The sequence below is a fragment of the Gymnodraco acuticeps genome, unplaced genomic scaffold, assembly GCF_902827175.1.
Source record: "Gymnodraco acuticeps unplaced genomic scaffold, fGymAcu1.1, whole genome shotgun sequence".
In the NCBI taxonomy this organism is placed as follows: Eukaryota; Metazoa; Chordata; class Actinopteri; order Perciformes; family Bathydraconidae; genus Gymnodraco; species Gymnodraco acuticeps.
In genome coordinates this window covers 290,386-314,388 of record NW_022992130.1, presented here as the reverse complement: position 1 = coordinate 314,388, position 24,003 = coordinate 290,386, and the positions used below count along the sequence as shown (strand labels likewise).

Below are 24,003 nucleotides of genomic sequence, written 5' to 3'. Positions count from 1 at the left end.
TGTGTGTGTGTGTGTGTGTGTGTGTGTGTGTGTGTGTGTGTGTGTGTGTGTGTGTGTGTGTGTGTGTTAGTCTGTACGTGTATGTGTTGTTTGAGGGTGACCTGAAAGATGATTTATTTTTGGTGTTCTGCTGATTGTAAGGATCCTGATTAAGGAGCGTAAAATGAAAAATATTCGTATGAGCGGACAATCAAGCTTAATATTATCTTAATGACCTTTGAATCGTACAATTATATTGATGTTTTGTTAAGGTGAAGTTTCTTAATCTTTAATTGTCTTAGAAAAACATCCCAAAAACTATCAGTCACATGCCAGATGGTTTCATATTTAAGATCGTATTCAGGAACGCGTATATAGGCTATAGCCTAGATTTAGTAAAGCACCTTTCGATTAAAATAATAATCGAAAAAAAACGGATTATATTGAAACCACATGTTTACTATGAATAATAGCTGAAAAGACAACACGAGGCAGCAGTTCATGATCTAACATGCATATCTGTGAATATGACGGATTAAGCAGAAACTGTCAGATTTAATGCCCGTTTCATCTAGTGTTTATGAAGTGTATCTGGCACTCAAAAGTCACCCACTGAACATTGACCTTTAGTTGAAGTATTTAAAGACACGTTTTGCAGAGGCGTCATTACAAAGCGAAGCCTCCTGGATTCTTTTAAAGCGTTTAATGGGAACCTTCGTGCGTAAACGCGAAACATTAACACCTTGGATAATTTTGCGGTTTATTGTGTTCGTGAGTAGGTCCTGTAGGCCGGGATGGAAAGATTACATCGGCCTTTGCTTGGTACATTCTCTTCTCATGTAGTTCGCTGTTCATCTGTTACACAGCAGTGACCTTACACGACCACTTATCGCTATGCTGACCGCCTGGAGAAATCACAATAGACTTAACTTTATTTGGGTTTTCTCTCTGGCAAGTGCCCCCAAAACATCTGGATCAGTCATTACACGAGTTTATAGGTGAGTTCCATGTGTAGAAACTTAAATCCTAAATTAGTTTTGAATGTTTTTGAAGAGGGTCCAATCTGTTCATGTTGCCATCTCCAAATGTTATTGGTCTTAAAAATGTGCAATCAATCGGTTGTTTGTCAAAACAATGTAAGCACGTATACCCAGGAACACGAGATATCCTTTGAAAAGATTGCGTCTTCTCTCTTTTTTATAGCATGCCTTTTGTTCTCTTGAAGTGTCTTGGCCGGAGACAGTTGTGGGCCTACAGCAATATTCTGTTGGATTATTTAACTTTTAACGTGTCTGCACATTGTAAAATGTGACGTCGTTTTTCAAATTGGGCCACAGCAACCTTGAGTCATTATTCACTTCCTTATATGATGTACATTTGAGTTTATACCAACAAAATGAATATGAACTAGTTATGAGTTTATTATGTGAGTTTCACCATGAGCTACTTCACGGATTGGCCTTTGCACAGCCTGTAATTGTATAGTAATATGTCATCATAATGACCTACAAACATAATTGTTGCAGTTACTTGTGGACTGAGCACACACACACACACACACACACACACACACACACACACACACACACACACACACACACACACACACACACACACACACACACACACACACACACTATATTTAACTCTGTTTGATTCAACTTTTTTCCAAACCTATTTCGATCGTTGTAATATTTACACATTTAAACAGATTTAAGAGCGATATTTATGCATTTTAGCAGGAAACACTTAAGACTGCATTGCGTCATCACATTTTGAGAGAAGCACTTTTTTACTAGTTTGTACTCATACCTCTGAGAACCTTGGAGGGGCGGTGCTGCCTCCTCTCCTCCTCCCAGCCTCTGGCTGTTCCGACCGGGAAGGCTGGCTCGGGGCGTGCGCTCTGGTTAGCAGCTCCCAAAAAGACTCAGAGGGGGTGAGACAACTAGACAGGAAGACCCATCCAGATCGATGGGAGCTAGGTAAAGAACAACCATCGAACTTAGCGACACAATTTGTTCTTTTTTTTGTCTTCACACCTTTTGAGCCTCATTACGCGCACTGATCCTCCTGCTCTCCAAATCAAGAAGATGCCCAAATCCTCACCGTGCGCCTTCTCATGGTCCTCCCTGTGGCTGGCATCTTTGGCTACTTTGGTTGTGCAGTCGGTGCTCTCTTCCTCCTACTCTTCCTCCTCTACATATCAGAGATCTGCAGCCGATGGGAAGCGACCCGGCTTCATGGAGAGGACGCTGGTTCTCTTGGATGTCAACACCCGCAGTCCGATCAGAGTCCTCAACGACAACTTCCTTTCTTTGCAGCTGGACCCCTCGATCATCAAGGACGGGTGGCTGGACTTTCTAAGGTACCAAGAGTTTTCCTACCGAAAGCATCGATCTGAATCTGTGTCCACATTAAATGTTTGATCGTTCTTTTATTCATTAGGCAGCCACGTTGTCTGAATTGTCATATAGTGAGCCAGCACGTTTCTCACTACCTCAAATGTACTGAGTGGTCTAACATAACTGAAGGATTACAACGACTTAAAAGGTCAAAGCCTATACCATAAATAAATAATGAAATGTTGAGTCAACGATTGGTTCAAAGACTATCGATTCCGACGTTATTGCTTTTATATGAAGGATATGTTGATAACGTCAGACACAAATGTGTGTCCTTAACCCATAGTCCATGCACAATGTCAAGTCATTAACTATTTTTTTTGAAGTTGTATTATTTTCTGTTAGAACAACAACCTCTCCATTGGGTATTATGCCATCCATGTTGTTTATGTTTCACCTTAAAGCATTACTCAGAACCCTCAGAGACGCAAATTATACGTTTTGGCCATGGATCAGATCATGACATTTTAAAATTCAGAACTTGGCAAAAATATCTCACTAGAAAATGACTTTTAAATGACAAGACTACTGACTCATCATGTGCTGGATTTGATTTCAGTAAAATATTCTTGAGTATCATTGTTTCTTTCAGCTTACATTATATTATTGTTAAAGATAAATAAGATTTGCTCAAGATTTGATATACAAATTATTTTCTTTAAATTATTTAATAATGTGCATTTTATGACTGAAAGACAGGTATGCATGTTGTACCATGTGTGCCTGTTATTTGTCCTATGTGTGTTTCCCCCCCATAATATAATAATATAGAATATATATTTTAAAGGAATCTGTACATTTGTCTTTTCAATTTCAGTAGGCCTACATCAAAACTGTATATTCATCCTTTCTCTTTGTTACTATAGGTTATAACTTGGTTCAATTGTTGTTTTGTTGCTCATTCCTTTTATAACAATATTGAATCAGTGAATCTTCATTAACCAGACATTGTATAACCAGAAAAGTAAATTATTGATAAGATTTGAATAACCCAACAATACTGCAGTCTGTATTACTCTCGGCCGTCACTGCATCTTCCGTCATGTTATGGTGTGAAGTTAGAGGCGCCTGCCACGTAGGCTGTAATTAAAAACACAAAAGATTAACAACAAGGTAAAGAAACTTAATCTACTGTCATTCGTTTTTTTAAATATTGAAATATTACAATCATATTACAATAAATCCCATTTACAACTGAATTGAATTTGTTTTCTGCTGCATGGTGTTTACATATTTAAGCTCAACGTTTTATTTTGAATTCCACACTTGTTATTGTAGACACTTGTTAATTACAAATAATTAGCCTCCATGTTTCATTGCAAAAAGCACAACAATTAATAAGTGCAAAAAATAAGTTATAAGCAAATTACGATTTTAGAAGTTCAGCTGGAAGTAAAACGTATAGCATCTACAGATTATAGCTATACTTTTGTTGGTCTTTATAAATAAGAAGTCATTCAAATGTATTGTGGAGAGTAAAACCTACACATAATTACATATGTGTGTTGTTTTAATCCTTTTTAGATACACTGTTCCTGTTGCATCTGCTTTTCCTCATAGTGTCGGGTGGAAGTTGTTTCTTGGCCCGCTGATGTCAAAGGGAAAAACAGGGCAGACGTTTTGACATGGGCCTAGGGTGTTTTTAACCGCCACAGCTAAGTTAAATGCCCTAATTTGCATATGTCTGTGTAAGGCTATATTTATATATTAGGCTATATTTATATTTTTCAAATATGGAAATATATCTCAAATAAAGGATATTGAGCTGAATTTCGCTTTATCGCTTTTCTGCTCCGACTATATTTGACCGCATTGAAATCACAACGCACAGTTGTGACCACGTAACATTTCTTTAACATGTTCTTTGTCCTCTGTCGGCAGCTCAAAGCGGCTTGTGACCCTAGCGCGCGGCCTGTCGCCTGCCTTTCTGCGTTTCGGGGGGAAGCGGACCGACTTCCTGCAGTTCAACAACCAGAAGAACCTCGCCAAGTTCAGAGGGCCGGGGCCAGACTACTATCTGAAGAACTACGAAGACGGTGATTGCACACGACATTTCATTTCCTCTACGTGTCTCCATGTATATTTTTGTCTTTGTTTGGACGTCCCTCGACTGTCTGTCTGATGTTCCTCTCTGTATGAATAGTCAGACGCACCGAGTCCATTTTACTGCAGACATATTCATTGTCCCGCTAAATGTTACATTGTTTCAGTAGCCTATTTTAGACAGGTTCATTTCCTTCAAAAACATTATGCTGCCCTAAATTCGTGGCACCCGGCTTAAACACCGGACCTATTAATTATCTAATATTAATCCTCTTTAAATGGGGAAGACACAATATAAGACAAAACTCGAAAATTCCACACAATTGGGTTACATTTTACTGCACCTCAAAATGCAGCTTGCAAAACCATAACCAAAAATCAACTATAATAAAGTTGATTTAACACCTCTTTTAAACATATATTTTGACTTTACTAAAGTGGGAATTGTGAAAGGCTTGTGTAATAGACTGTATTCATTTTAGCTATGGCTTATTAAACGTTAACTGAGTAAGGGGCACTTTTACAACAGTTTTACAAGCGTCTATTGACATATTCATATATCCAAATGTGTCTAAAAAAACAACTTAAAAAAAACAACACAACCTTTTAGGGTTCAACAGGTGGTCCAGGTTGAACTTGCAAATACATTTTAAAACACTTTTAGTTATTTTAGTTACAAAAATGATTTAATGTTGTGATAAATACTGCTTTTTGATCAAAATAGCCACACAAGTACGACATTGTTCAGGTCATGAAATAAAAAATATGAATGTTGCGTTTATTTTTCCATTTATGCTGGCTTGCAGACATAGTGCGCAGTGACATCGCATTGGACAAACAGAAGGGCTGCAAGCTGGCCAACCACCCTGACATAATGCTGGAGCTGCAGAGAGAAAAGGCCGCCACCACACAGCTCGTCCTGCTGAAGGAGCAACTGTCCAACATCTACAGCAACATTACAATAACAGGTAGGAGATCACTCACACAAAAACACTGCTCTCCTGGGCACACACTCATATCCTGAGAAACATGTTGTGCATGTTCACATAAGTAGTCTGGACCCTGTGTGTCATGCACGTTCATGCAAATGTGTACTTGCACACACACGGGCACTCGCTCAAGGTTCAAAGCATGCCAATGTAAACCATCAGCTTTCAGAATGACAAATGTAATTTGTAAAGGAGGAATGTGGGGATGGATAGAGGAGTGCAGCAGCGGAGGCTATAAACAGAGCACTGACATTTTCAATGGTTACAGTTAACTCAGCCTGACAACAGAGAGAACTCTGGAGTCCGCATTTTGGGTGGGCTGCATTTCTTATCTGTTACTGTGATTGGCTTGGATGGAAATTAGGAACTGCAGGAGAAGGGAGTAAATGAAGGATTTGTCTGTTAAAATCACTACAGTTTTTAGATTCATGGTAGTGAGTGCGTGCATAAAAGGAGTCAGTGTCAGAAATGATCAGTCAACTTTATGTGGTTTGAAAGAGCTGGAAACACAAAGTTATTAACTTAGTTGGCTTATTTAGGATATAGAACCAATAAAAGACTGACCTTAAAATGTAAGGAAATAAAGGAAGTAAAAAAAAATCTTAACCCTGAATAATACAAAACTGAACAGCATTATAAAACAAAATTCTCCACATATCCAAATGTTAACTGCTCTGTTGCATCTTTATACAAAAACACTGACTCTTAAACTCTTTTGGCATCTTAAAATGATAGTGGGTCACAAGTTGTTTTTGTGGGCTTGGTTTTTGTTCCAAAAAAAAAAAAAGATCACAACCCCATGTTCACTTTAGATCCAGATAAATACTTGGCCATGTGTTTTGAAAAGACATTGATGAATGACATAATACAAAGAATCCAAATCTACCTCAAGTGAACCCAGTTGGACGTGTCACTAATTCATTCGGTCATAAGGCACACAGAACTGGAGCTCTCGCATGAGTGGCTTCCCCATGTTTTCAGAAGGTCTCGCTTCCCTGAAGTGGCCGCCCTGTGAGTTTCCAATATTAGTGATAGATGTGGAACAACATGACTTCGTACATCATCTTCGTCTTGCAGATGCTCTCAAGTGCATCAGTCAAAACATGGCCTCGTTGCATTCATCATATGAGACTGCTCATGTGAGGGCTGAGTTCACAAGTTCATATCAGGAGTCTTGTAGTATAGCACCCTATTGTATAATTTGTATAACACTTAAGGATGTTCTTTAGGCCTGGCATCTTCACTTCGCTTGTAATACATAGAAACAACAATTTGGTGTATTTTGGTGTCAAATAGCTTAAAACTAATAAAACCATGGGCGAGACAAATAACCCCTGTCTACATGTGGTGTAGCGCTAATGTTTCTAAAAATTAAAACCACATTTCCCATAAACCCTGCTGCTTCCTGTCCCAAGGAGGATGTTACCGTTGGTTACTTTCCTCTGCTGCAGCGTGAAGGCCCACAGTCTTCTCAGTGATAGTTAAGTACGGACAGTTAAGAACAAACGTGGAAATTATTTACTGAAGGTTAAGTTAGCATACTGAAACTGCTAAATTATTTCACAGGTGGAAATAGGATTAAATAAAGTGAAAAAATATTGATGTAATAATAGATCACCACTGAATGTTATCTTCCCAATTCACTATTTGAACTATTTCACTGATTGATTCGGGCCCTATGGAGGATTTGGTCTTTTGAAATGTGAAACTGGTGTGATGGTTCCCATTAAGAGTAGAAGTGTATAAGAGACAGAGAGCGGTGCCTTGCTGTTTTTGAGCAGGTGCCATAGTTGTTACAGACTGGTTGGCTGGGAGGGGAAGGGGGGGGGAGCCAAGCAGAAGGACATTATTTACTTAAAGCTGATTTACTGCGTAGTTTTCCCACAGAAGCGCATATTCTTTCAAGCACAGACACTAACTGCAGGTTTCTCCCCTGGGAAATGTTTTAGTCTGAAGGATAGATTGTTTGTGAAGGTGGAGCAGCTGTTTTCTTCTTGTAGTACAAAAAGAGGCCTGGATGGAATCTAAAATAAATGGACTGTTGAAGTTACTCACCAGAAAAGGCACTGGCAATGCAGAAGAAGTCACGGGTGTGAACATGTTTGTGCTAGGGTCTCATTAGTACACTCATTTGAACTCTCCAAGCATGTTGTGTAAACTCAAAACTGTGCGCTCACATCTCAGTGGTGGAGGGTAACAGGGGTACGGAGGCACCAGAGATGTGTTTACATATGGTCTGGTAACAATCAGTGTGTGTGTGTGAGTGTGTGTGAGAGTGAGAAGGGTAGTAGGTGTTTAAAGGACATTATAATAGTCTCGCTCCATCCTTTTCCACTCACCACTGTCTGACCTTTAACCTAGGCTTGTTAGAGCTATCAATAATGGGGCCGCTCCGAGACAACACACACTGACACACATACACATGCACACACACATTCAGCTGGGATTCAAGTTGAGTAAAATTCCCAAAGCTCAGACAAGTTCATGGTCAGGGTGATCTCATGTCTCCCTGCAGGAGTTTATCCCTCTATCAGACGTCACTTCTCCACTTCTTCTCGTCTCTTCCTCCTCTTCGCTCTTCTCCCCACCTTAACGCCTCTCTCGCTCATTTTCTCTCTTATGTTTACTGTTGGTTTAGCTGTGTATATTGTGTCTCCGTGTGAAAGTCCTTTGTTTATTTGACACTTCAGAGAATGAGGCAATCACTCCGCTCAACTTGTGACCTCAAAGGCCTCATCCGTGTGTTTAAGGCTCAAAGGATAAACACAACTCAATTTAGGAATTCCTATACTGTGTTATTCTTGTAGTCTAAGGCCGGCCGATCAATATTTGAGAACATGGATTAGCAGAAAATCTCAAAACAGAGAAACTGGAGAAGCAAGAGTCAAACAGAGGATATAGTTAGTTATTAGGTGCAGTGTTTCCCCTAGGTTTACTGCTTTGGGGGGGTGCGTGATCTACCAAACAGATCACGCATTTTAGCCATTTGCTCTTTTCCAGCCCTGTTTTTGCAGGGGCTGATTCTGCTTTTGTGGCAGACTACAGCGCCACTTACAGGCCTGGCATATGTACTACAGCGTCTCCAGCGCTTTCGAGCGGTCTCTCATTCCCCTGATAGGTGGAGAGTTGCCCTTAAAGGCGGAGCACCCCTTTTCTGACGTCAGAAAAATTCAAATAATAATCAGCTCTGTTGCAGCCCCGTTTTTCGAGATTTGGGTATGGAGGAAAAGAGAGAGGGTTGTGTTTTCTGACACTTAGTGAGTTCCCTGACACACCGACGTACAAAAGAGCCTTTTGCATGATAGGTCCCCTTTAAAATGAAAGCATTTAGTTTATTTAATAGAAGAGCACATGTTCAATGTCAAAAGTGACAGGAGATATAGATTAGTTGCAATTTGGTGCTATATATATATATTTATCTATATAAAATATATATATATATTTTTTAAAACACCTTCAATTTCAGGTGGGCGTGGGGCTCCGTTGGCGGGGCTCCGTTGGCGGGGCTCCGTTGGCGGGACGCAGCGCCCGTCCAAGACAATGGTAGGGGAAACACTGAGGTCTGCAGCTGCTCCTCAGGCAGTGAATGGAAAAGTTAATGTTCTTCTTCTGTTGCTAGTATCAACCATTTCTTTTCAAATATGTTTTTTTATTCCAAAAATAATGATAATACAGTATGTGCACAATAAAAAAAAGTATACAGTATTTAATCAATTGGGGCAAAATATTAAATTAAAGGTGGGGTAGGTAAGTTTGAGAAACCGGCTTGAGATACACTTTTTGTTATATTCCATGGAATGCTCTCAACATCCAGATAGCATTGAATTGCTGTGTATTTTCAAATTCTAGCACACTCGAGCTGGTTTCTCCAAAATTACCTACCCTACCTTTAATTCTGTTAATGCATGTAGCTCTAATTTGTTGCAGTGGGAAGCTACTGTACAGTTCCTTGGAGCTTTTCTTTTGGTCCGGTGCCTTTCTCAGGTTCACCTCAGCAGTGCCGAGGCAGCAAACGGGCGCCTCTTTAATAATAATAATAATGCAAACTCAAATTTGTATTGGAGTTTGTATATTGGACCAGTTATTGCTTTTGTGTCAGTTATTTTAAGTTTAGACATAGGTAGCTACTGGACAACAGGGAACAATGGGGGGGATTGGGGAGAGGAGCCATCTGGAGGGGATGTAAATGCTAAGTAGGACATCATAATAATATATCATAACCTAGATCGTAGGCACAAGCTAGCAATGTGGGCGCAGCAGGCGGAGTTTGACACCACACCACACCACATGATGCAAAAGGTCGTCCTTTTAATGATATCAACATTAATGAGCATTATTCCAATGTTAGATTGACCAACGTTGGCTTCATGATCAGGCATATGGCATGCAGCCTGACATCACTCGGCCCTTTCTCTCTTCCTTAGTCTGATCTCACCGTGTGTGGTGTCAAGTGGCACACATGTTTACAGTTTCTAATCAGTTGTTTGGTTTAGGTAAAGATTGCTGAGAGTCCATGAGACACTAATACCTGAGCCCAGCTCTCTTTGAACTGACACAGCGGTGCAGCAGTCTCAGCCGGGAGCCTCACACTGAGAGCTGCAGGCCTCCATGGAAAGGAAGAATGACAAAATAGAAAAGTGTGAAGCAACACTAATATAACCCTGCTTTCACAACAAACGTGCAACGGCAACAGAGCAAAGCCATTATATAACTGCGGTAGTGGCTACACACTCCTGAGCAGCTGCACAAGCCAGAGAGCAGAATGGTTCTCACTGTCCTGATTTTATACCGGATTTTGTGGCCAACCTTTATCTTAAGTGAACTTTAACTCCATGTGCTGACCTCCAGGATGCGTGCTCTGGCATTGACATGAGGTGTTGGACGGATCTCAGATCAGAATGAGTGGTGGATTGAACTTCATGCAGTAGACTAAAGTTTGCACACAATTTACCTCAAACTTACTGTTTCGGTTTTCCTGACCTAACCAAATCTTTAGTTATTTGCCATGTAAACTATCCTTCCCTTATCAAACCATACTTTGCTATGTACACACGTAGTAGAAAGCAAGATTATAATTGTTTCTTTCCAGTGGACATTGTAACTGAACGTAGGCTTTTCTAAATTCAAACTCACCCCTGGATAATTGTGCTCAGTTGAGTTTGTGGATATCTCAGCTATTCAATGATCTCAATTGGCTAATGATGCCAAGTTTGAAAATGAATGCAGTGATGGTTTCCATTCATACTGTATGTAGTTTAGAGAATCCTAGATAGCTGCTTTGCAGGATTAACAATGCTAAGCTATGAAAACTGCAGTATGTCTGCATGATGTAATACTGAAGTTCCTTAACAGCACCAATTTGAATATTTTAAAATTGCTTTGGCTCAGTTATCACATGAGAATTTCAATGAGCAAAACGCTTTTCTGTAATACAATAATGGAGAGGACTGAAGGGAAATGCATGTCCCTGACAAAAACTATTATGAGTGACTAAACAGCACATAGAGAACGGCAGAAGGTTAAGAATCTGGCAAGACAAACATTAGGAGCAGGCTAAGAAAGGGGATTTTACTCAACATCTGTGAACGGCTGGAACATGTTTTCCTCAAAACAAACTGGCACAGCTGTCTGTAGTCAAAGCCTCTAGTTATAACTTTCTGTTTTTACTCATTTAAAAATCAAAACATATTTTCTTGCAACAATGGGGAAACATGCTCAATCCTTCCTATTAGTTCTGCCATACAACTCCTGCCAGCATTTGATCCACTCTTTCTTTCATTTGTTCTCCTTTTTTTAAAGATAAAGTAGAACTATTTCCCAAACATCTGCCTTATCTCCTGTGTGTGAAATTCCCTCAGTAAATATGAACGCTCATTCACACACAACTTGTGAATTGTGATGGATTCAGTTCCTGGCTGCAGCTTCTCCATTCCCCGTTCCATCTCCATTTCGCTGCTTAATGCAGAGAAAGACTTTCTCCTGCCAAGTTTCACACTGTAACACCGCAGTGCAGCCTTCATGGCAGGATAATGAATATAATCTGCTTTGATTTGTTGATATCCATAATGATATTATTGGATATAAGCAGTTATGGTGGATCTTGGAAAGTAATGTGGTAAAACTAAAAAAACATTAGGGGCTGTGTGTATGTTTGACTCATTAAGAATCGCCCCACTGTTTGTTTAACTGTATTGTTTTATGAAAAGGACCTGGGAACTCGTGCTTCCAACAACCGAGGGGGGTCGAAACGCATCAATGAGCTGCAAGCAGTACACCAATGTTTGTTTTATACAAATACACTGATAAAGTGATCTCAAACAGTGCTCCAAAATACGAGTTACTCAACACAGATGTTCCTGTCATTATGCTTGTCTTTAAAGAAGGGATATTTAGCCTATATTACTGTGTTTTTAAGCGAGAGGTTTTGGACGTTTTATATTTCTTTATCTTTGCTTTTGTACTATAGCGATAAATATAAGAAACCATATTATCTGAACAATTATCCGTGGACTTCGTCAATGCTTTTATAAACTTTTTATCCAAGAGTCATGTAGGTATTCTTGTTTATTGCATTTTTACAACGCTATTACCTTCATCTTTATACTCATACTTATTATTACTTGTGAAAATGTCTTTTTAATAACAGTAAATGAGTTAAATTAGGTCTTTGGTCATGAACAGAGATGTTGATACTAGGGATGTAACGATATATCGAATATCGCGGTACATTTTTTTTCTTTATTTTTCAATATCGCGATAAATATCGTACCGTGGACTTTTTATCGCGATATGATTGTACTGTGAGTTTTTGGTATCGTTACATCCCTAGTTGATACACATGGCAGCAAAGCAAACATTAAAATACCATGCTGACATTTAAATGACCTTTAAATGAGCTAGGCTTCCCACTGCAAATTGGCTTTGAACTCTGCTCAGCATGGTTTTAGTATTTCATAGCAATGATGTGCAGCCATACTGTAGATTAAATTATGCCAACACACCGACGATGGTGTATTAAAACCAGACCAAGGAGCAGCGTGGAAATAGCCAAAAGTCCTGCTGGCATGAACCAGGCACAGTATATTGAGATGTTGGCCTGTAGTGGAGGAACAGCAAAGATAATGGCTGCCTCAGTCTGGCAGTAAGAGCCAAACCCGGCACCTACTGAACAAAGCAAACACTTAGAAAGAAGCACAAATGCACTTTATCAATGTATTGTCTGAAAATTGTAACTCTTCCACTGAACTTTCCGGTAGTGAAGTTTTATAGGGTCATACATTTCTGGTTTTCATGGATTTAGTTTACTGCATTTGTCGTATTGTGCTATATTTAAACAAAGTCTCATTCGCTAGCTTTAAAATGCATCTTAATAATAATCATTCTTTAAATAAATGTAAGCCTGGTTAGTGTTGCCTGACTTTATAAAGTGTGTTTTTTTAATAAGTGTGTGGTTGCGTCACTAGTCACAGTTTTACACATGAAGTCTTTTTCAATGTACGCAGAGTAGTGGTGGTAGAAGAATAGGAGCTCTCTCAGAATGTGAATACATGTTAATGACATTACCATACATCCTGAGTGTTTGGTTAAATGTATAGCATGCAATTTATTAGGGCTTAGGGATTACCTGTCAGTTTAAAATGTTCAGCAGTGATGTAACCTCAGCTTGACAAACTCTTGATGGTCATATTGCCTGCCTTTTCTTCACTCTTTCCACATGGCCTGCACAGATCCAGAAGTGTCTGTTTTTCCTTGATGGAAAGGAAAACCTAGTGTTTAAATCATGGATGGACATAACATGTAATTCCATGTGTTTGCAATATGCACAAGACAAGTGCCAGCAACCTGCAAACGAATGTCATTGTAATAGCCTGATGCATGATAAATGTTTGAAAGCAGTCTTTCCTCTCCTATGATTGTTTGGCATGACATCCAACCTCCACATTTCCCCTCAGAACTCTAGAAAACATACGTTTTGTGTCAAATTTCAAATCATGGCACGGTCTTCTTGCCTGCTCTGAGCCCGTTCCTATACCGATGGGATGGACCTGTAGCAGGAATGCTGGTACCTCTTTAGTGTGTGTATGTGTGCACATGTTTGTGGGTACATACGGTGTGTGAGTGTGTGTGTGTGTGTGTGGGGGGTGTGTGTGTGTGTGTGTGTGTGTGTGTGTGTGTGTGTGTGTGTGTGTGTGTGTGTGTGTGTGTGTGTGTGTGAGAGTGAGCTCTATATGGGTCCAGATGAAGTTGTTATCCTGAGGGGAAACATGCCTCCTTCATTACCAGCGAGACACATTTTATTTCCTTAATTTGACTCTCAGGCTGTCATCCGTTATTTATGAGATCGCCCTTTGTGTGTGTGTCTGTGTGCGTGTGCATATGTGTGTGTGGCTGTTCATATGTATTCATTGTGTGTAAAGTTTGTAAAGTAGGGGCTTGTAAGGGGCTAAGGAGCTGTAACCACTGTTTAGGGAGGTGATTTGACCTGGTGTTTAAGAATGTTACGCTAATGTTTCTTCTTTCAACTACTTACACTGGAATTTAACACACTCATTAGCGTCACACAAATGTTTGCAGCATTTCGGCATGCTGGTGTGTGTTTTCAAGGAAAGAGTCTCCTTTCCCTTGTAAGTGAGAGAATACAGTGAAGTCCTGAGCTGATCGCTCATCATCAGCAAGGATCAAAGGAGTTCAGGTAGTCTTTTAGCGTGAATAGAATAATACAATTATCTGATATTGCATATATTTGCCTTAAAACACTTTCACTGAGGGATATGTTCTCTCTTACGGTTTCCTAGAAAACAGATGAATTCTCTGCATGTTTAAAGCATGTATCTGCTACATCTATCTAAGCTTAACCAGCTTTCATGCTTAACATTTTTGAGATGTATACTGCATTCTTTCTCTTTCATCACCATAATGTTCCTAGTTTGCGTCCAGCATCGTCGCTTTGTTAAGCTTTCGTTCATAATTTGAGTAATTCGGTTTTTGTCAAATAGATTGTTTCTTTCTTCTTCTTTATATAATTTCCCTGAATTTGTGAGTTTGCCTACTTAACTGAGGAAATGCCAGCCAGTCTTTAGCACTCGGGTCATTCATCTCACTCTGAAAGGCCCCCGTATATTACTCTAAACTCCAGCAAATGGTGCTTGCATAAGAGTTAGGCGTGTTTCTCTTCCTGCCACTTGTGAATCCTCTTTAATTCCTCTCCTTCTTTCCTTCACTTGGAGCATATGGCTTGTTGGATGTGTTGGACCTTGTCAGGGGCCATCTATCACTCCATGGAGTCCCGCTGAGTTTGGGATTCACAGTGCGGCTCGCAGCCCTCAAAATGTGAAAACAAGAGAGAGAGAACAAAGTTAGATTAGGAAAGAGGGAGGGGGTGGAAGGAGGGAGAAATTAAATAACAGCAACAGGCAGATGGGAAATATGAGGGCGTGAATAAAGCAAAGAAAGAACTAAATAAAAGAAGAGTAACTTATTTCTTCCTGAAATGAGGCCATCTTTTTCCCTGAACCAACCTTTTAACCCCCCCAGCCGGCTCTGGCAGTTCAGACCCGAGGACCCAGTCGACACCTGTGGTGTAAAACTCCTTCAAGGTTGAGCAGAGCGGTTAGTGCTCAGGGTTCAGTAGCTTCACTTGTGTTAGCGTTCCCAACAGCCCCGGAGCACAAATAATATCTTCAGAGCTCGCTTAAGAAAACATCTTTAATAAAAAGAGTGTTTCCAAATTCCTTTCACAAGCCGTTTGAACATTTGCATCAAATTTGGGTTACCTCTGACACTGACAGATGGAAAACAGAAAAGTGCATGTTTCATATTTATTTCATATTTCTATACGTGGCAGACTGCAGTTTCACTGTGTTTGGTGTATTTATATGAATAGATAAAGAACATATTCTCGTTGAATTTATATCAAATGTTAAATGAGATTTTATTATTGTAAAACTTTAACATTGTACTCTATGTTTGTTTAACAAAGAAAAAAACATGATAATTGAGACAACATGTCCGTCCTTGTTAAGGGGTTCGAGAAAAAGACTAAAGCTCTACCTGCTCCAGAGGCAAGGCTCCTGGCTCCTGGCTGTGAATGACCTCTGACCCTCACATGAAACGAGAACATGCATGTGCCTCAGAGGGAATTGTGAAGAAGCTACATCCTTATTATTCCGTGGGTGGTGTCCGGAGGGCTCGGAAAACATCCATATGCTACGACCGAAAGTAAAAAAGAATATTGATGAGCAAAAGCGCTCTTAATGGTGCCATAGTAACTTGTGTATTCTTCACTAAAGTTGCATTTAAGCTCAAAAGAAGAACAATAACATTGTTGAGATGTCTTGGACCCTGTGACCGAGACTCTGTTTAAATAAATCAATTCAGAAGTTTGAAGTGTGTGCCAGAATCAGGGTCGCACAGAAGTTCTGCATTAACTGAATGCTGCTGCTCATAATGATTGGCTGCTTCATTCAAATGGGTCCTGATCAACATGCATTATTCAGTCTGGTCAAATTACCATTTGGCGGATTGCAAATTGAACACATAGTCACATTTGTTTTCTCAGATTCCTTTCTTGCAACATGCTTATGCAACATCATGCCCAACTACAGAGGCAGCACATCGCTTACTGGTGAGAGAAGCTGCATATGTGTCTCACATATTGAACAGGGGATTCTTATTCCCTTTGGGGTTTATTATAAGGTGTTTTTGTTATTTAATTGTCTTTCTCAGCCACAACATCAAAGCCCTTAAGCATCTGCATCTGTTTCCTTTTGGAGACTTCGAACCTACAGGTGCCCAGCCACCTTCCAAAACAATGATTCAGTGCAGACTCTGTCAAGCAAACAGCCAAATAACAAACAACCCTGGTATCCAAACGACATCATCCAGAGTTCCAGGAAACAGGTGAAATGTAAAGTTGTAAAGGGGAACTGACCTCATGGCAGAAATGTCTCCTTGAAATGTGTTGCTTTTCTGTTTGTTATGAAAGATAGGGATTACTGAACAGCTTTAATTTGTAATGGATTACAGTGCGGCTTTTTTATTTTACACTTGTTTGTGTCGGATGAAAACATGTTGTAAACTGAAGTGAGAGAAGCATGATGGGCTTGGTATTTGTTTGTCTGTAAATACATCACAGTATGCGAGAAACTTGGCCGGACACATCTTGAAGCCAGTTTGGGCTTGGTGTTAGAGGGTAACCTACTTTTACTGAGACCAACAACAGATAGCGGTTTGGCTACATCTGAAGATCAGCCACCTCTGAAAAGTTTATTGGCTCATTAGAGGGGTAATGGAAGCCGAATGTTAGATGTGTGACCAAATTGTTTTCGTTCTCATTTGCCAAAGTTTCTCTTTGTTTGAGTTTTGTTAATTGGCTTAACTATCCAGTAATTGGTGCCTTGGGTTTTTATTTGGAGGTTTTATTAGATGTCAGTTGATGTATGGTTGCAAGATGACAGGGAAAATATGTAAACTATTTTATGGACTTTCATCACTCAGGCAGTGCAACCCTAATACCACATATTTATTTAACTCTTGATGGTAGCTGTTTACATGTCCATAAAGGGAAAAAAGGGATGGAAGAAATATATAAATACCTGGACTAGACTCGGCTGGGTCTCATGCACTGAGGCACTTTACCCATTATAGCTGGTTGCCCTCCAAGCCCCTTTACTCTGAAGCTCTGATGTGCGGGACACAGCGGCATGTTATTGAAGGTATTTTATGAGTCCATAAGTGTGTAATGAAATTTGCCTCGGTCAGAAGAGTGAAGCACGGAAAGGAAAAGTGGAATTGAATTTTCAGTTTTTGTTATTTTCCTTAGACCTGCATTCCCTTAGGGAGCGTACAGGACTGCTCTCAATGCCCCAGGCAAGATGAGGCCAAGTGAAACCTTTCCCTGAGGTTTTGAACCATTGCTTTGAATGGCAGCAGCCGACACCTCTAAGCAGGAGCAGATGTTTGGCCTGGTCCTTTTCCCTGGCAGAGTAGGAAACCCTGTGTTGGGTGCAGCCAGCATGCCCTACTCGCTACGCTAATAGCCTGGCTCTACATCACTTGTTCTCTCCTTGGTGAACTCCACTGCCTCTAAATCCTTCACTGTAGGTCCAGAACATGCACGGGGGCAGAGCCAAGCCGAGCAGAACTCTGCAGATTCACACCAACATAACCCTCTCAACACTAAAGGGATGCTGCAGGTGATTCATTTGTAATGTTGGACATGTAATAGTCATCACAATTGTCTTCCCTTTTTCCTAACCCTATTGTGAGCTACCATTGTGTACTGGGGTTTAAAAAGAGATGTTTTGCAGCAGGCAAATAATCACACGCTGGCAATTTGTTTTAATTGCCATTTATCGCCCTTACATACATATATTATTTTGTATTGCATTTAAACGTGGGGTAGGTAATTTTGGAGAAACCAGCTCGAGTGCGCTAGAATTTGAAAATACACAGCCGGAACAAATCTGCCACTTCCTTCCAGAGCCCCTCCTCCAACACACACGAACGCGCACATGACCAATGAAGGCATGAGATAAGTTTGTGCACAGATGGAAGGCTGACAGGCAGGTAGGCCATCCAGTTACTTTAGCCGGGCCGGCTAAAGTGATTGGTTGTGCTTTTTACAGTACTACGGCTTCCACAGATGACATTTTTTTATGGATTTTTTGTCAAAGCACTTAAGATATTCATTGCTATCGGGATGTTAAGAGCATTCCATGGAATATAACAACAAGTGTATCTCGAGCCGGTTTCTCAAACTTACATACCCCACCTTTAAATTATAATTTGGAAAATAAGAGTAAATGAAATGAATACTATTTTGTTATGCCATACGTTTTTAGACTTACTGTACGTTTGTCAAGAGTGAGATAAGTAGCCTTCTCCCCACACATTTATTCAAACAAATATATAACCTCACAGAAAGCGTCATTGATAGACAAATGTTGAATAATCCATGGATTCAGTTGATTCATATATTTTGTTTATTTATTGTGCACAAATAGAATACAGCTGTCTCCTGTGTTTAACAGTGTTCAACAGTAGACAAGATGTTACAGGACACTCCACCTTTTCATCTTCAAAAACCTCAGATAAGGTTCTTATCCTCCCAACATGAAACATTTTTTAAATCCTCCAGATGTAACATAACATCTTATTCTCACCAGATGTGAACCCGTTTCTCTGTACTGATTTTAGAACCCTTTAAACAGTATCTTATTATTTAAACTGGCTACTTCATACATTTTCATACGTGTTCTACTTTTATAAACTTGTTGAATGTTGCTTCTAGTGTGAGGACGTTGGTTCAGATAGCTTATTGCTGTGCTCCATGTTCAGCATATTTAAGTGATATGTTGTATCGTATTACCCTCATGACATGTTTGAAATATGTAAATGTAACAGTATCTTACCTCCCTCGGTGCAGATTGACCATAATCATAACATTAATCATGGACTTTCTTGTGTCATGAACTATTTCTTAAACTAATCTATGGCAGAGACTATGATCAAATAGGTGTAGTCTCACATACAAGCACTATATACGTGTTATTGGTAAGACATTTCAATAACCACAGTGTTCTTTACATCTAAATGTTTTTTATAATACAAAATACAAAATTATCTAAATTGTGAAAATCAAATTAATGAAACAAAAGCTGCTTAAAGTGTTGAAGAAACAATTTGACAGATCAGTGCATTCTTTTGAGGGTGTAAATTAATTGGAATTTATTTGTAAAACTCTAGAAAATACTTTTTGGGATTGCTTTCAAAGCTATAAGTAGGGCTGTGCGATTATGGCAAAAATCATAATCACGATTATTTTTGGTCAATAATTGATATCATGATTATTAAAAACGATTATTCATTTACTTTGAAAACATCCATTTATTGAAAAATGTGAACAGTATGTTTTTAACAGTTGATTACCCTGAACTTTAAGTATAATTCAACTGAAAAACCAATAAAACAATTTTTTTTAGAAGAAACAATTACATTTTATTTATTTTTTTTAAATAATAATCGTTTTATTTCGATTACGTTGTTTTCGTAATCATTGCAAGCCAAAATCGTAATCGAGATTAAAATACGATTAATTGCACAGCCCTATAGAAGCATATACTTGTTTCTTGCACTTATTGAAAAAAACACCACAGATGTTAAAGCAGAATGTCATTTTGCAAACATCCCTAACAAATGAATTGAACAAAACAGAATATGCGACAAATCAAGATCTTAACTGCGTGCAAATGTCTGCTAACGTGTCTTAGTGTAATGGAAATCACAAATGGTGAGGAGAGCCTCAGGGAAACTGCAGACTGATCAGGAGACAGCTTTGAGACTTTGGGAGATATTCGTTAATGTGAATGATTGAAAATAGTCCCATTTTCATTCTCCACAAACATCTGGCAGGGATATCCTTCACAGCGCTGGATGAACTCCAGTAATGGCATAACGACCTGCTGCTGAAACTGAAATGGGATTTTAAAAAGGCATGAGTTATGGGAAGAGGCTAACTGAGAGAGGTGCCCCCTGTAGTGTTCGTCCTGGTCGCTCTGGAGAGGGTTGATCCGATGTTTTACGTTATCTGCATTTCTGTAGCACCAAATCATTATCCTCCACAGTCATAAAGTATTAGCATCACTTCAAATAAAGGTTCACTTTATAAGGCTTTCAGAATGGTTTTTGATCATCCTAAAACGTTGCTTAATTTGTGGCTTTGTTAGTTTAAGCTTTTACACAAATGTATTACATGCACCTTTTTAAGTCAAAAAGGACTTGTACTAAGTCCTTAGAAAGCTAAATATGAAAGTCAAGTCCTTTGCTTAAATGATTGGCAAATGTGTGTTAACATTTGTACATGTCTTATTATAGATTAAATATGAAATGATAACATAAATGTATATAATGTCACTTTATAATGAATTCAATTGTATTATATTTAAACTACAAAATAACCAATACCTTGTGTAATCGATGTGGTCTATACTCTAGATCAGTGGTTCTCAAATGGGGATACGCGGACCCCTAGGGGTACGTTGGAGTACTGCAGGGGGTACGTGAGATTTATTTTATGTTAATGAAAAAAATAACATAACATTTAAACAAACTACTAATAGTAGATTAACTACTTTATTCAAAGTTTTCCAGTAATTCTGGATAATAAAATGGGAAAAATAAACGGGGTGCTCTCTTTTCCTCTCCCTCTCCTGACAGCTCTCGAGTCGTGAAGCTCGCTGAACCTGTAATAAGTGACCCGACAGTAAAGAATACACATATGTATAACTAGTTTAGCTAGTTCCAGAGTAGATAAACTAGCTAAGTGTGTTAGGTCTAACTCTTAGTGTATTTCATTTTGCTCCACTCAACGGTCCGTCACAGCGGCGGAGCTGTGATCCGGAAGAGCTGCTTGTTCTCCGTCAGAAGCAGCTGATCTGATCTCTCTGATCTATCTCTCGTGTCCGGTTATACTTCACTCGCGTTTATGTCCAAATCTATCAGATCTAGCTAGTTCTAGTTAATTATATGACTGCCTGCTTATCAAAGGACACCTAAACAATAAGCCTTGCTTGGCAACGGCGTGTGGCCGCAAGTATAGTGCAGCATTATGCATATGAGGGGTCAAAATCCCATGCTCATAAAATGCTCATATATTTTTTTCTCTTCATTCCCCACGCCCCAAAATAAATAGATATACCAATTTTAGGAAAAGTAACGAAGTTTGAGCAGTGTGCGTTTATATTAACAGAGTTACACATATTTCAAAACGCAAAGTGTAATAACTGCAGTAGCCTCCCTGTCACTGAGAATAACACATTTCCTCAGTACAACTTATTAAAAAGATCAGTTCAATGCAACTAATGTTGTCTTAGTGTTATTGCATGATGTTAAAATTGGTTTGCCATGAATTTAGTGATGGATTGTAAACATTTGAAAGGTAGCATTTAAGTGTTTCTCAGTTACAATGTTGTTGTTTTAATAAATGATGGTGCAGCACTGTAGGCCTACTGTACTTAGGCATTTTTTCCTTAACAAATTGTTTTTGCGCAGATCAGGGGGTACTTTTCTGAATCTTTTTTTCAAAGGGGGCACATTATTGAAAAAAGTTTGAGAACCATTCTTTTAACATCATAGTATTTTTCCCAGCATCTGATATTATAAATGTATAATGACCTTTGATCATTCTGTAACTGTTTAATCTGGCTCGGCTGCTCTTTTAGCTGAGGACAGAACCTGCAGTTTAAATGAACCATAAGTAATGTGTGTGGATATAGTTTGAGAGTGGAAGATGATTGCTGTGATTATGGTGATTATTCCTGCAGTGAAAGGGAGTCTGGGGTACCGTGTGTTTGCTTTGCTGCCCTGCTTGGGTTCTGGTCTTCATAACTCTCATCCATCACACGGCCTGGGATCAAAGATACACGTATGAGCTGGGAATGTAGCAGATGTCCTCAATACCCCATAAACAAATGTTTTCTTTGATCTTGGTTTGCCAGTCTTACGATTTTTTAACATGATGAATTTCATGGTGTTAAAAAAGCCATCAGTTATGGTTTGAGTGGGCAGAGTATTTTGGATTATTTGTTTGTTGAAATATTTGTAACATCTCGATCGCAATCAAGGAATGAAATGCAAAATCATTTGGAATCTGTGGCTGCCGCAGGACTCTAATAAGTCCCAACAACAGCCATGTTCCTTGTTCACATCATCGTGATCATTTGGGGGGAGCGGTCTTTTAGGAATGCCTTAAACAGACGGGTGGTCAGTGTTACCACCTTCAAATTATTTCACTGGATTTAGTGAGTTATGGTAAAAAAAATCATTATTGGGCTGTTTTTTTTGTGGATAATTTAAAACATCTAACTTACTCTTGTTGGCTTCTCCAATGTTATATACCCCAGCTTTGAGAACTGAACATTCTTCCTGTGGATGAATAATGACTGATCTGCGCTGTGTTTGCAGCCTAAGCAGGTGTTTCATGGGAAGGGCCGCAGCAGACATTGTTTTAAATCCAAACTCTTTGATGGTTCAGGGGCAGTGAAGCCCTGGGCTACTCTCCCTGTTGTTTCACTCGGTCTGCCCACAGGAGTCTTGTTTCTCCGCAATTACAGAGCAATAAGAGCTCAATTACAGCATCAGCAGAGGTGTGTGAAGGGATGGCTAACTGGATAGGGGTGGAGGCTTTACAACCGCCCTCTTTGGAGGTGACGTGTTAGTAATCTCTGGTAGTAAAACTGTCAGGTGTGGCTCTTGGTTCCCTATCTTTAACATCTCCTTTAAAAAGCAATGTTAAAGTCTCACTCATCACATTGTATGTGTCTAAAGGTATAGTTAAAATACAGATCTACTAAAGAAATATTTGTCTAATTCTATCTGCTGGAATTCCGGACTTTTATGGCCCACATATACTTAACAAAGTTTAGTGGTGGACTGAACCAAATCATAGAATAATGATTAGTGCAGCATTAAGATTATAAGTTTGTTGTAGTTCTTATTCTTCAACACCTTTAACAATATACGTATGTACTTGTCTTTCAAGCTACAGTCACACAAGTTGGATTAGATTCTGTCTCTGCACTGCTGCTCGCACAGCTGACAATCAAGCATGTACACCGTGCTGCCCTCAAAGAGGCTTGAATGCTCAAGGGGCTTCTTCTTTTTGATAATAAAATGACATGACGGCAACTTTGAATATCACTTTGTATGGATATCTACAACACAATGAAATATGCCTTCTTACTGACTAGCCCCAGCTCGTCATGCCTTGTAGTCCCTCGTGTTCCTCCTGAGGCGATAGTGAGTCACCATAGGGAGATTTGATAGTTATATATTGAAGTAAACCCTAAGAGGCTGAAACGACTCACTACATCGCCTCGTACTCCCAGGCAAACAAAAATAACTTTGCCACACTGAAAGCGTTTAGAAGCTCCAGGAGACTGACTATCGGCTAGCAGTTTGAAATTGAGCCAGTGCAAACCCAGAACCGGGGGTCTATACTGGGGTACTGCCCCAACACCCACCTGGTCAGCAGACTTTCTCTTGCTATCAATTTCACACGTTTTATTCAGTGCTCCACCACCATGCGGGGACTCCCGGCCCTGGAGGTTAAGCTAGCTGATTTTGGAATAGCTGCGGCCGCTAACAACTTTCGACAAGACAAACAAGCGGGTGGCTAGGCATTACTCATTGCTCCTTATATTTCCTTCTCCTTTGGAGGTGTTTGGTTGTGGTTTGTAGGTGGCTGCACAACGCAAACAAAGACGGGGGACATGGTGATGTTTCTCTTCCTGGGATACTTCCACACACCTTGTTTTTTTTACAAGCCAAACACAGTGAGATCATTAGTATGTAAAAAGCGTACTTTTCTCATTAGGGAGTGATAGACAGCATCCATTGCCAAACAGATGTGAAAAACACTCACACCCCATACACATTTCCCTCAAACCCTGTTCCCCTAACAAGTGGTTTGAGTTACATGGCCCAAAACCAATGAAAGGCAGTCGATGTTATTTTGTCCACTTCGTTGTCTTTCATTTGTTGTCTACGACAGTCTGTTGCCAAGGCTCTCGCTCTCCCCTCTCTCTCCCGCT

General features: G+C 39.6%; 1 protein-coding gene across 1 annotated transcript in view; it reads left to right on the top strand.

Annotated features, from left to right (window-relative positions):
- Positions 1 to 2,069: 2,069 nt before the first annotated feature.
- Positions 2,070 to 24,003, top strand: part of hpse2 (heparanase 2) — a 56,272-nt gene continuing 34,338 nt past the window's right edge. The window contains exons 1-3 of the mRNA XM_034203808.1: positions 2,070 to 2,344; positions 4,263 to 4,417; positions 5,231 to 5,392. Coding sequence (XP_034059699.1) covers positions 2,070 to 2,344; positions 4,263 to 4,417; positions 5,231 to 5,392 — 592 coding nt within the window. The remainder of the gene's footprint in view (positions 2,345 to 4,262; positions 4,418 to 5,230; positions 5,393 to 24,003) is intronic.